The 12,531-nt window shown below is 41.7% G+C and overlaps 1 protein-coding gene across 1 annotated transcript in view; it reads left to right on the forward strand.

The window, feature by feature from the left end:
• Window positions 1-8,266: 8,266 nt before the first annotated feature.
• The window catches only part of LOC138973495 (uncharacterized), an 8,659-nt gene continuing 4,394 nt past the window's right edge, over window positions 8,267-12,531 (forward strand). The window contains exons 1-2 of the mRNA XM_070346204.1: window positions 8,267-8,625; window positions 9,428-9,757. Of these exons, the coding sequence (XP_070202305.1) occupies window positions 8,571-8,625; window positions 9,428-9,757 (385 nt within the window). The 5' untranslated portion in view covers window positions 8,267-8,570. The remainder of the gene's footprint in view (window positions 8,626-9,427; window positions 9,758-12,531) is intronic.

Genomic DNA, 12,531 nt, shown 5'->3' on the forward strand with positions numbered 1-12,531 from the left:
AGCATCGGGTAAATTCTTTCTCGTCCCAACCAATATGGGACTCCCCCTAACCCGCGGGGGGCCGCATCATATCTGACCAGGGTTTTCCATGGGATAGACCATCCTTCTGCTTGGTCACATTCCAAAACTCAACACCCTGACTGCTTACTGTGGTCAGTTAACATTTTGTTGATGATGTCATTTCTTAAAATGCCGCTGGTGGCTTTTACGAAACCAATGCATCCAAAATGTCCCACTGTGTACACAGAATACACACTGTTCAATGTTGATATGGGACCATGTCACGCCACACATGCTTACAACACACACGCAGTCTGTCATCCACGACTCAATAACAATATTGCTCTTGAATTGGTTTTCCGCTTCCGGCGCGAACGGACAGCTTTCCGTTTGTGCTCCGCTGACTTTTGTGCACAAAACTCTTTCTGTGTGCGGTTACAAGTACAAATACAGCATGTCAATGTAAGGCTCGCGTCCATTTACCGCCGTGCTACCAGGATGTAAGAAGAATCTGTGAAAAAAAAGGTTTTTTTCTGCGATTTGCTGTGACCGCAATGGTGACAGTGAGTGACAGTGCTTTTTTTGCGTCATGAACCGGTCGCGCTCTTCCTCAGTCAAGCGACGAAACCCTGACACCAGCCTTGAACTCGACGCTGACAGTAAGTGTGCCTCTGACAAGCCTAAGCCTACCAAGAAAGCCAACAAAGTGAAAGCAACTGGTAAAAATTCCCTTTTGTCCCATTTTGGCAAACCCCGCGAATCTGTGACCATGGCCACAGCCGGTAAAGAGAGTGGGAAAGATAGCGGTGTCCCTGCCAGTGACACTGATTCGGTAACTGAGGGTATGAGTGACGGGGAAGAGAACTGCTCTAACAAAGAAATCATGAAAGTGCTCTTAGCCATGAGTGACAACCAAAACAAAAAACCTCGACGCATTGGGTGAGACAGTAGAAAGACTGAAGGGTGACGTTTTTGATTTGCAACAGGAGAACAACAAACTCAGTGAGAAACTAGAGGAGTGTCAGACAAAACAACAAGCAACACAGCGACAGCTGGACGAAGCAGTTTACTTCGGCAAACTTGCTTACGAGAACTCAAACCATAACGAGCAATACTCTCGCAGAAATAACATTAAGCTGTTGTTCATTGATGAACAAACAGACTCTCATGAAACAGCTGACGAGAGTGAGGCGAAAGTATTGAAAATCTTACATGACAAACTGGGGTTAACCCATATCAAATCTGAGCACATTGAAGCGGCGCACCGCGTTGGTGTTCGAAATGCAGGGAACAACAGGCCCATCACAGGGGCGGATCAGTTCATTTTATGGGGGGGGGGGGGGGAGGTCCAAAAGTATATTGTGAAGATATGGGTGTGAAGGCGCGAAGCGCCGAGCGGACGGCGCGTGGCGCCGAGCTTGCTAGGGGGGTCCGGGGGCATGCCCCCCCGGAAAATTGTGAAAAAAAGGATGCAAAATGGTGCAATCTGGTGCATTCTGAGGATGATCATTACCAGTTTCAGGCAGCAGATTTTGAGGCGGCACTGTCACACCCTCATTTTTCAATTAAATTGATTGAAATTTTGGCAAAGCAATTTTCGACGAAGGCCGGGGTTTGGTATTGCATTTCAGCTTGGTGGCTTAAAAACTAATGAGTGAGTTTGGTCATTAAAAATCAGAAACTTGTAATTAAAATTATTTTTTTATTAAACGATCCAAAAATAAGTTCATCTTATTCTTCGTCATTTTCTGATTCCAAAAACATATACATATGTTATATTTGGATTAAAAACAATCTCTGAAAATTAAAAATAAAAAAATTATGATCAAAGTTAAATTTCCGAAATCGATTTAAAAACTATTTTATCTTATTCCTTGTCGGTTCCTGATTCCAAAAACATATAGATATGATATGTTTGGATTAAAAACACGCTCAGAAAGTTAAAACGAAGAGAGGTACAGTAAAGCGTGCTATGAAGCACAGCGCAACCGCTGCCACGCCAAACAGGCTGGTCACTTTCACTGCCTTTTGCACTAGCGGCGGACTACGTTCAGTTTCATTCTGTGAGTTCCACAGCTTGACTAAATGTAGTAATTTCGCCTTACGCGACTTGTTGCTTGTTCTTTCTGTTGTTTGGTATTCGTGTCATTCGTGTCGTGTTGTTTGCCGCCCCCCCCCCCCCCCCCCCCCTCTTCGTGCCCCTGTTAGTGTGTTGAGCTGGTGGGCGCGTTTCTATGCTGTGTCTATTATCATCACTATGCTGGATGTATGGTTCTATAATTCTCATGCCTGTGTCGAATATGTGTAATGGTTCTGTTTGTTCGCTGATGTATTGTCCAGAGTTTGGTTGTATGTCACTACTGTTTTCGTGTGCTGTCTCCCAATGTTTACATTTTTTTTAAACTCCTGATCCTAGTGTTATCGCTTCTACTGCCTCGACCTGTTGCTGTGCTCTTCTGCTCGATTTGTGAGAAATGGCTGCTCTCATGCATGTATTTGGTTAAAGTCACTGTTAGTGTTGATAGCACAATACGAGCCATGCGGATGTTTTTACTTGATGCTCCACTCATGTAATGCGTGTATTTGTGTTGAATGTGGTCAGGATGTCTCCTCCCTGTTTGCTTGTGAGACCCTGTTTTTGCTGTACTCCATGCCCCCTTCTCTCAAAAGGAAGGCCTACAATACACTTTTTGCGCTTGATCAATATAGTTATTTGGATGAAAAAGTATAATGGTTGTTGTGTTTGATCACAATGGTAGTCCATGAAGAGTTAAACATTTGTTCCTTTAATGTAAATGGACTTGGAGACTTCAAGAAAAATAAAGATGTGTTTGATTTTTTAAGACAGCAGAATGGAAATGTTTTCTTACTACAAGAAACGCACTGAAAAAGCCACCAAGAAAATTTGATTAGGTCACAGTGGGGCTATGAATGTATTGTTGCTGGTAATGATTTTGCAATTAGAGGTGTTGCTGTATTGTTTAAAAAATAATTTTGATTATAAGATTCATAATATTGTCAAAGATGATGATGGAAGGTATGTTTTGATTGATATTGAGTTTTTGTAAAAACGTCTGACCCTTGCATATGTTTATGGCCCAAGTAATGCTGATTGTCCTGCTTTTTGTCAAAACAGAAGGACAGTCTAGGTAAGCGCAATCAGTCTCCTGCAAAAAAAGGAGTCTACAAGATCGGTCCACAGTCGGGTGGCGCTCCACTCCTGTTTCGTGTCAGTTGGCAGTCGGATTGGACATTGGTAGGGCAGTTTACATGGGCAAGTTATCTGCGACCTTGCATTGTCCGACTGTCATCTCGGCGAAGAAAAAAAGAAAATCGGCCTCAAAATTGATAGGAAATTGTCAATGAAAAAGCTACGTTAGATGAAGCGGTGCTGTTTGTTGAATGAAAGGTTGAGACGAAATCGATTAAAATTGTCCACATGAACATGACTTTAGATATACCGCCTCTTTAAATGGATGTATACGTTCTAGTCAGGAAAGTGAAAACGAAGCTGGTTGGTTGACTCATTAGGAATCGTGAACTGTTATTGAGACTGTCACGCGCATTAAGTAACACTATGACATCATACCTGACACTATGCCCTCTCGCCTAACCCACGCGAACTTACAAGCAATCACAATCGCTCAATCCATATTCTGTCTGCCTCTGTCTCTGTCCGTCTCTCTATCTCTCTCTGTCTCTGTCTCCGTCTGTCTGTCTGTCTGTCTGTCTGTCTGTCTTTCTCTGTCTCTCTTTCTCTGTCTCTGTCTGTCTGCTGTCTGTCTGTCTCTCTCTCTCTCTCTCTCTCTCTCTCTCTCTCTCTCTCTCTTTGTTTACATTGTATTTTATTATTGTGTGTCTATGCGTCCCAAGGACAGATTGTAAAAAAGGCGTAACCTTAAATCTTAACCCTTGTTAAATAAAGTTCAATTAAATTCAATTCAATTCAAATCAATTCTCTCTCTCTCCCTCGTTCTCTCTGTCTCTGTCTCTGTCTGTCTGTCTGTCTGTCTCTCTCTATCTCTCTGTCTCTCTCTTTCTCTGTCTGTCTGTCTGTCTGTCTCTCTCTCTCTCTCTCTCTCTCTCTCTCTCTCTCTCTCTCTCTCTCTCTCTCTCTCTCTCTCTCTCTCTCTCTCCAATAAACAATGCAACAACTTCCATCTGAAACATATGAACATATGTGACCCTCCACCACGAAATGAGTCGCATGTCACCTCCCGCGGTTCTGCGCTAGGCTTCATATAAGTCCGGGGAGTGTCTGGTAACAGTGTGAGGGTCACCTTAGTCACAGGCTTATAACTCAAAAAGTTTTCGCTCTTTTCTAAAACGGTTTTCACCACTGGATAGAGCATAAAAAACTCTTTAGAAAAATGTAAAATTATGAAAATCATGCAAAAGTGACATGCGACTCATACCGTCGTGGAGGGTCACATATATAGTCTATCTATTATGTACCGTATTCAGTAAACGAAGCATTTCTTTGATAACTGCCTCCCCCCCTCCCCCCCCCGCACACACATATATAGCTTACTTTGAGTTTGAATCACATCCTAGATATAAACAACAAACAAAACATGGATTGAAAATGTACATGTTGGCACAAGCGTGCACATCTATCCACCAGAATCTTCCTGTTTGAATAACCGCGATGATACATTTCGACAACCGCAAGCATGTCAAGTTACTTTCTTACGTGACCTTGGACCTGTGACCTTTTGTGAAGAAAACAATACAACAACGGCAACGACAGTTACTCAGAAAGCAGGACATTAATCACTATCATCAGCGTGCTGAGTAAAATCATGTTATAACTTCATACACTTAAACTCATATACAAGATCCTTACTGTTCACATAATAAAGGTGCAGTCTTTTCCGCGAAAACAGTGGGTTTTTTCTCACGATATATTGGTGAATAAAGACATTCACGAACAAAAAATCCCAAGTCTACAGAGACCAAGTTGAGGGATGACCCTCTACCATGTAAAAACCTACCCAAATCTGAAATTTCAAGTCGAATTGTTTTCAATGCAATGACTGCGTCTTTAGTCATGCGAAAGGTAAAAATGCATAATTATGTTATTTACGTGTGGATACTTTGAGCATGGCAAGGGAAGGATTTGTCGTCGTCATGCACTGACTGTAGCTTGTGAGTGAAGGCTATTCGAGTGTTCGTCGTTCAATAATCAATCAGTCGTTTTATTCGTTCTTCACAAGTTGCCTTCCTCCTCCCGTCATTGTTATAAAAATCAACCAATTTAATTGAATAAACAAGAAAAACATATCAATATTTAGTTATTACATATATATGTCGTCACGAAATCTGGTAATTGCCGAATTCGTGAAATCGGCAACCTATTTGCCGAATTCGTGAAATCGGCAATCGCTTGCCGAGAACGCGAATTCGGCAGGCTATTGCCGAAATTGTGAAAGGCCTGATTAAAGTTGTCGAATTCGTGAAATCGGCAACTGATTTCACGAAATCGGCAATCGATTTCACGAAATCGACGATTTTGTCGATTTCACGAATTCGGCAACTTTAAACAGGTTTTGGTACAACAGAATTTTCTGTAGCCGATTTGTCACGAGTTGACTGAATAAATGAGATAGAGGAAGGTAAATCGGTGAATATGGCCTTGTGTGTGACTGCGTGTGTATATATGTGTGTGTGAGTGTGTGTGTGTGTGTGTGTGTGTGTGTGTGTGTGTGTACACGTGTGTGTGTCTTGTGTGGTGGCGGTGGTGGTGGTGGTGTGTGTGTTGCCGAATTCGTGAAATCGACAAAATCGTCGATTTCGTGAAATCGATTGACGATTAATCAATCAATCAATCAATGAGTCTTATATCGCGCACATTCCGTGGGTACAGTTCTAGGCGCTCTGCAGTGATGCCGTGTGAGATGAAATTTTATACGGCCAGTAGATTGCAGCCATTTCGGCGCATATTTACCTTTCACGGCCCATTATTCCAAGTCACACGGGTATAGGTAGACAATTATCAACTGTGCCTAAGCAATTTTGCCAGGAAAGACCCTTTTGTCAATCGTGGGATCTTTAACGTGCACACCCAATGTAGTGTACACGGGGGGAGGTTCGGACACCGAAGAGAGTCTGCACACAAAGTTGACTCTGTGAAATAAATTTCCGCCGAACCTGGGATCGAACTCACGCTGACAGCGGCCAACTGAATACAAATCCAGCGCGCTACCAACTGAGCTATATCCCCGCCCGTGAAATCCGTTGCCGATTTCACGAATTCGACAACTTTAATCTGGCTTTTCACGATTTCGGCAATAGCCTGTCGAATTCGCGTTCTCGGCAAGCGATTGCCGATTTCACGAATTCGGCAAATAGGTTGCCGATTTCACGAATTCGGCAATTACCAGATTTCGTTACGACATATATATACTTATTTCTTAAGTCATTCATGTTGGCAGTTTTTAATATTGTTTTAGTTATGACACACGTGACGAAGGTTAATGCCAAGGAATGAAAGCAATTCAAATATAATGCTGATGTTGACTGCAAATGTGTCACCGTCATTCTACACGAATAGACCGCATCTTTGCCGTCGGGAATGAGAAACGGATAGATACTTTCCCTTCCAAATTTGTTTACGTAATAATACTGTCTTACACATGTCTTAGCAAAAATCGAATACATTCTTTGTTTGACAGTAAAATGTAGCGGTATGTTTCGTACACGCTAGCCTCATCCTAGCAATCGGAAAATCCATTTTAGCCGTGTGTTTTGATTTGGTTAATTTGTCATTCGGTCAGACAGCAGTAGCTTTCCTACTCGTCAGTTTTAACAGCTGAAAGAGACTCATTTCTTGTCATATTCTCTGTGTAACTGTTGCATGAATTACTTCCTGGTTTATTTATTTATATATGTTGTTTATCTTTTTTATGTTTTATGTGACAGTTACTAACAGAAAATGTCCACATTTCAATATGTTTGTGTTCATGATTTTTTTAATAGGATACTTAGTCCGTTGCTATCATCGGAAATAATACGTTACTAGTTGTAACGATGCCAACATGCTTCATATTATGTTCAGTCGCGTTCCATACACCTTGTATTATGCATGTACTGACAAAGCGGTTCACTGTCCTCAACAAAACATGTCCTTAATTGGTCATTGCTGTCCTTTTGCACGTCAAATATCCATTTCATCATCACATCGCACCATACAAGGCAGTTTTATCAAGTGAATCTGTTCACTTCGTGGAATCTATAATTTAATAAGTATACCAAAGCAACGGTGAAATATCATTATACAGAAGGAAGTGTTTATGTACTACGTTAACGACGCGCATTAACGTTCTCGAATCAAACCCACTGCTGATGTCATTCATATTCGAAACAGTGTTGTGTAGTGATCTTAGGCTTCTTTGTTAACTGAAAATGCTTATTCGACATTGTGTGTGTGTGTGTGTGTGTGTGTGTGTGTGTGTGTGTGTGTGTGTGTGTGTGTGTGTGTGTGTGTTCGTGAGTTTGATCTTAAAAAAGGCATTAACGTATTTGAGAGAGAGAGCGAGCGAGAGATAAAGAGAGAGAGAGTGTGTGTGTTTGTGTACGTATGTGTGTATGTGTCATGTCATATGTCATATGAAGGCTTATATCGCGCGCGTATCTCCAGACTCGGACTCAAGGCGCAGGAATCTATTTATGCCGTGTGAGATGGAATTTTTTTTACACAATACATCACGCATTCACATCGACCAGCAGATCGCAGCCATTTCGGCGCATATCCTACTTTTCACGGCCTATTATTCCAAGTCACACGGGTATTTTGGTGGACATTTTTTTATCTATGCCTATACAATTTTGCCAGGAAAGACCCTTTTGTCAATCGTGGGATCTTTAACGTGCACACCCCAATGTAGCGTACACGAAGGGACCTCGGTTTTTCGTCTCATCCGAAAGACTAGCACTTGAACCCACCACCTAGGTTAGGAAAGGGGGGAGAAAATTGCTAACGCCCTGACCCAGGGTCGAACTCGCAACCTCTCGCTTCCGAGCGCAAGTGCGTTACCACTCGGCCACCCAGTCCATGTGTGTGTGTGTGTGTGTGTGTGTGTGTGTGTGTGTGTGCGTGCGTGCATGTGTGTGTGTGTGTGTGCGTGCCTACATGTGAGTTCGTGCGTGCGTGTGTGCGTGCGTGCGTGAGTGCGTACGTGCGTGCGTACGTACGTACGTACGTACGTACGTACGTACATACGTGCGTGCGTACATGTGTGCGTGCGCGCATGTGTGTGTTCTCACGAGTTAGAATACGGACCCTAATCCAACATACTTTTCCGGTCACTGGTGACGCAGCAGGACGTGAATAAAAAGAGACATGCTGATCGCCCATACCGCACAAGTGATACCCCTCTAACATGGACTTTACACCGGGTAATGTTAATATATCACTCGGCTAATCGCTAAGCAGTGCAGTGTTTCTTAGAAACAGTTTGTGAGAGTGGTAGTGTTTGGATTTAAAGCTTCACTTTTCGTGTTTTTCTACAGGGATTTGTTGATGACTTACACTAAAGTGGGACGTGTTGTGTGGTGTGTGTGAAGTAATCATGAAAACGGCACTGGTGTATGTGTTGTGTGCCGTGCAGTGGTGCTGTTGTTCTGGTAAGTAAATATATTTTATGTCTGTCTCTGTTTGTCTCTGTATTTCTTTCACATCCTGTCTTTGTCTGTCTGACTGTCTGTCTGCCTGTCTGCCTGCCTGTCTGTCTGTCTGTCTGTCTCAGTCTCTGTCTCTCTGTCTCTGTGTCTGTCTCTCTGTCTCTCTGTCTCTGTCTCTCTCTGTCTCTCTCTGTCTCTCACTCTCTCTCTCTCTCTCTCTCTCTCTCTCTCTCTCTCTCTCTCTCTCTCTCTCTCTCTCTCTCTCTCTCTGTCTCTCTCTCCCTGACGGATACTTCATACTTCTACTAGTAGCTAAAATAGCACACACTGTAAACGCTATTCAGTCACACACAGTGTTCAAAACGAAAATTGTGTTCATAAGTGGAACACTTCAATTCACTTCAATTCTAACAGTTTTCCTATCTTTAACGCAAATTGCCACAACAAGATGAACCATCCGACATGTTTGTAGAAGTTAGTATAGCTAACACATTCTGTATTTTGGTATATGCATATATACTCAAATACATTAATCCCAGATATAATTATGTGTATTTTTCTACCTCGATCAGATTAACTTCTTTAGCTATTTCTTGGAAAATTGATGCAACAGACAGTGGTACGCACTAAACGGTATATAATTATGTGAACACTCAGGAGTCAATTCATTATGGTGTCTTTTGGAGATTCTGGAGAGTTTGCATGAGACAGTTAATAATAGCATGTTTTGAAAACAAATTGTCAAACCGAAGGATGAATCAGTGACATGTAAGGAACTAAATTAATTATGTTTTTAATATTACAGGATATAACATTCCAGAGTGCGGCAGTGACGGTACACTGAACGTCACAGAAACACACAGCAGCATCACACTGACCTGCACAGGGATTACGGGTGACATTATGGGCTGGGACTTATATTTCTCCAACACTACTGGGATTACGATCTCCCAATGTAACGGGACCTCCTCGTCATGCAGGTTGTACAACAATGACTGGTACGAAGTGAGTAGGACACAGTACAGCACCAGTACACTGACCGTCACACACACCACCAGGGACAGCATTGCTGGAAGAGTACGGTGTGTGGGGAGTGTCACGAGCACGCCAGCGTCTTGCATCGTGCGTGTTGTTCGTGAGTGACATGCTTTTAACATTATTTCAATAGGGTCTTTTACACCTGGGCAATTCTAGACGACCTTGACCTTGGCTCGCTGTGCCTCGGGCAAAGTCAGCCACTTTTGCGCGTTGTTTGAATGGTGGAGCTGTACGATGGTGCACAAACATTGCTGTTATGGCGTGTGTGGAAGTGATTTAAGACACCGTGAGAGATCACACATGGTCGGTGTTGGATGGGTAACGTTTTTCAAATCCTCTAGAGATTTAGAAAAGTGCCGAAAATGGATTAAACTATGTGGAAGAACGATCGACAAGTTCAACATCGAAAAAGTCAACAAAGACACCTACATTTGCACAAACTGACTTCGTCGGGGGGCACTTGAAAATGACATGGTGCTTTTCTTCATAAGTATAAATGGAACAAAAAAGATTGTACCATGCTTTGACTTTATGTGCTGAGAGAGGAAGAAATGGTTTTAATGTAGCTTTTTCATATCCCCATAAACCAAAGTGTGATACTGCAGCTAGTTAGCCGGCAAAACAATTTCACTGAAAAACTAGACAGCAAGTGACACATAGTCTACAAACCAATGAACACGAAGGCATTTAAGAAACAGGATTATTCTTTTAATCTTGTCTAAAATTTTGAACATGAATCTCACTGCAAAAACACAATCTGACAGAAGTGGCAGAAAAACAAAACTACTTCAGCATACAAATGGCCCAAAGAATATGGTCTGAAATCAGACAAAAAGCATGACAGCTCGGTGCTTGCAGTTGCATACAACAAGAACACAAAAATGAAAAAAAAATGGTCAAACTGAACTATGTGTCGTTCAAAGGAAAAAATGGTTTGCCTCAAGGAAAAAGACTGAGAGACATCACATAACTGTACAAGCTCACAAGAACTATTGGTTGTAATCATGAGTACGACTAGACTGAAATGATAAATAATGTGCATCAGAGTACTATTCAAGCACTAAAAAGTGCCTTCCACTAGCTTGTCACCAAATAAACAAAGTAGGTTGTAACAAAATTGCAGATTAATAAACAAAATAGTTCAATCAATAGTATGTCACACCTGACATTAAACTAGTAATTTCCATCACTATCCTTTTCAGGCATTAAAAATAGTTCAAAGCAGCTAGCCCCACATAGAAGTAAGAGGCTCATTCACAAGCTAGTTAAAAGCTTTTCATTCTTTTGTTTTTCTCAAAAGAAAATTCATAGTATCACAACAGTATTCACAGCAGGCAGTTTTAAATCACGCAAGGGCATTCTCAAGGTATGTTCACGAAATACATTGTAATTTTAAACAGAGACAATTTTCAGTTCACGTGTGAAGATGATTTTACTGACCAAGTTTCTCCCCATATATTTCATAACCCTGCAGGTGAAAATGGGAATACCAGCACAGAATGATTGTCATTGAAAATGTAATACCAACACTTCAAACTACATCACTCATCATAAAACAGAAACTGTGACTCCAGAGTGGATTTAAATGAAAATCAAAAAGTGGAAAAACTCATACTCTGATAATTGTTGTCCAAGTGTTTCAAACTACATCACTCATCATAAAACAGAATCTGTGACTTGGATTTAAATGAAAATCCAAACGCGGAAAAACTCATACTCTGATAATTGTTGTCCAAGTGTTTCAAACTACATCACTCATCATAAAACAGAAGCTGTGACTTGTATTTAAATGAAAATCCAAACGCGGGAAAACTCATACTCTGATAATTGTTGTCCAAGTGTTTCAAACTACATCACTGATCATAAAACAGAAGCTGTGACTTGGATTTAAATGAAAATCAAAACGCGGAAAAACTCATACTCTAATAATTGTTGTCTAAGTGTTTGTGTGGTTAAAAAAACAAATGTACCTGATTATGAATGAAATCAGAACAACCCATATGATCATTAACCATTCACTGCCACTGGTCCATACGTATACTCTTTTCAAAAAGGAGATGTGTATGGAAGAGGCAGTGCTACTGTTAGTGATTCAAAGTGTCATACATCCCATCCTAGTGCTGTGAAATGGGGATATATTCAATATTTCATGGAAGCTAACTAATATTTGCATGTATGCATGCAAACATACTGTGACAGTACTAATACAGCAAAAGCATTATTGAGGGTGAACAGCCTGCTTTACTTGGTTTCAGTGAGGAGTAACAATACTAACAATAACAATAATAATATGCCTATGTTGTGAAATGTAAGTACTTGCCCCCCCCCCCCCCCCCCACCCCCCCCTCCCCCCCCCCCCCCGGACACTGGCAAAATCCCAGCAGAATGTCCCCATCTTCGCTGACGATTATGCACAGTTTATATGAGGAAGTGTGCAGGTAGGTTGTCTGCCTCTGTGTCGGTTTTACCTCCGCGGTGTAGACGAAAAACTTTTCCACTTCTGCACATGTATCTCAAGTTGAGCACATGGCCATAAAAAAGGCGATATATCTTCAAAGGATTTGTAAGCTTTCGCCTTCTTCTGGTCGAAATCGATCTTTTTCTCAATCAGATAGTTCAGGATGTCAACAACACCGATCCTGGATGCGTTTGATAGGTCACTTATTTCTTCGGATGTAAAAGGATCGCGTGGTGGAAATCCGATCTGTCGAAGTTTTTCGGAAAGTTTTTCTTGCACGTCCTGTCTTGTAAAATCCGGATCGATCGGTAGTTCCAACTGCTGTGCAGTTTTCACAAGTTACAGCAGACCATCTCGTCTGTATCCAGTAACAGTATCGACAGCGAGTTTGCCCGTACCCAAGGGGAGTAACT

Source organism: Littorina saxatilis, linkage group LG8 (genome assembly GCF_037325665.1).
Source record: "Littorina saxatilis isolate snail1 linkage group LG8, US_GU_Lsax_2.0, whole genome shotgun sequence".
Lineage (NCBI taxonomy): Eukaryota > Metazoa > Mollusca > Gastropoda > Littorinimorpha > Littorinidae > Littorina > Littorina saxatilis.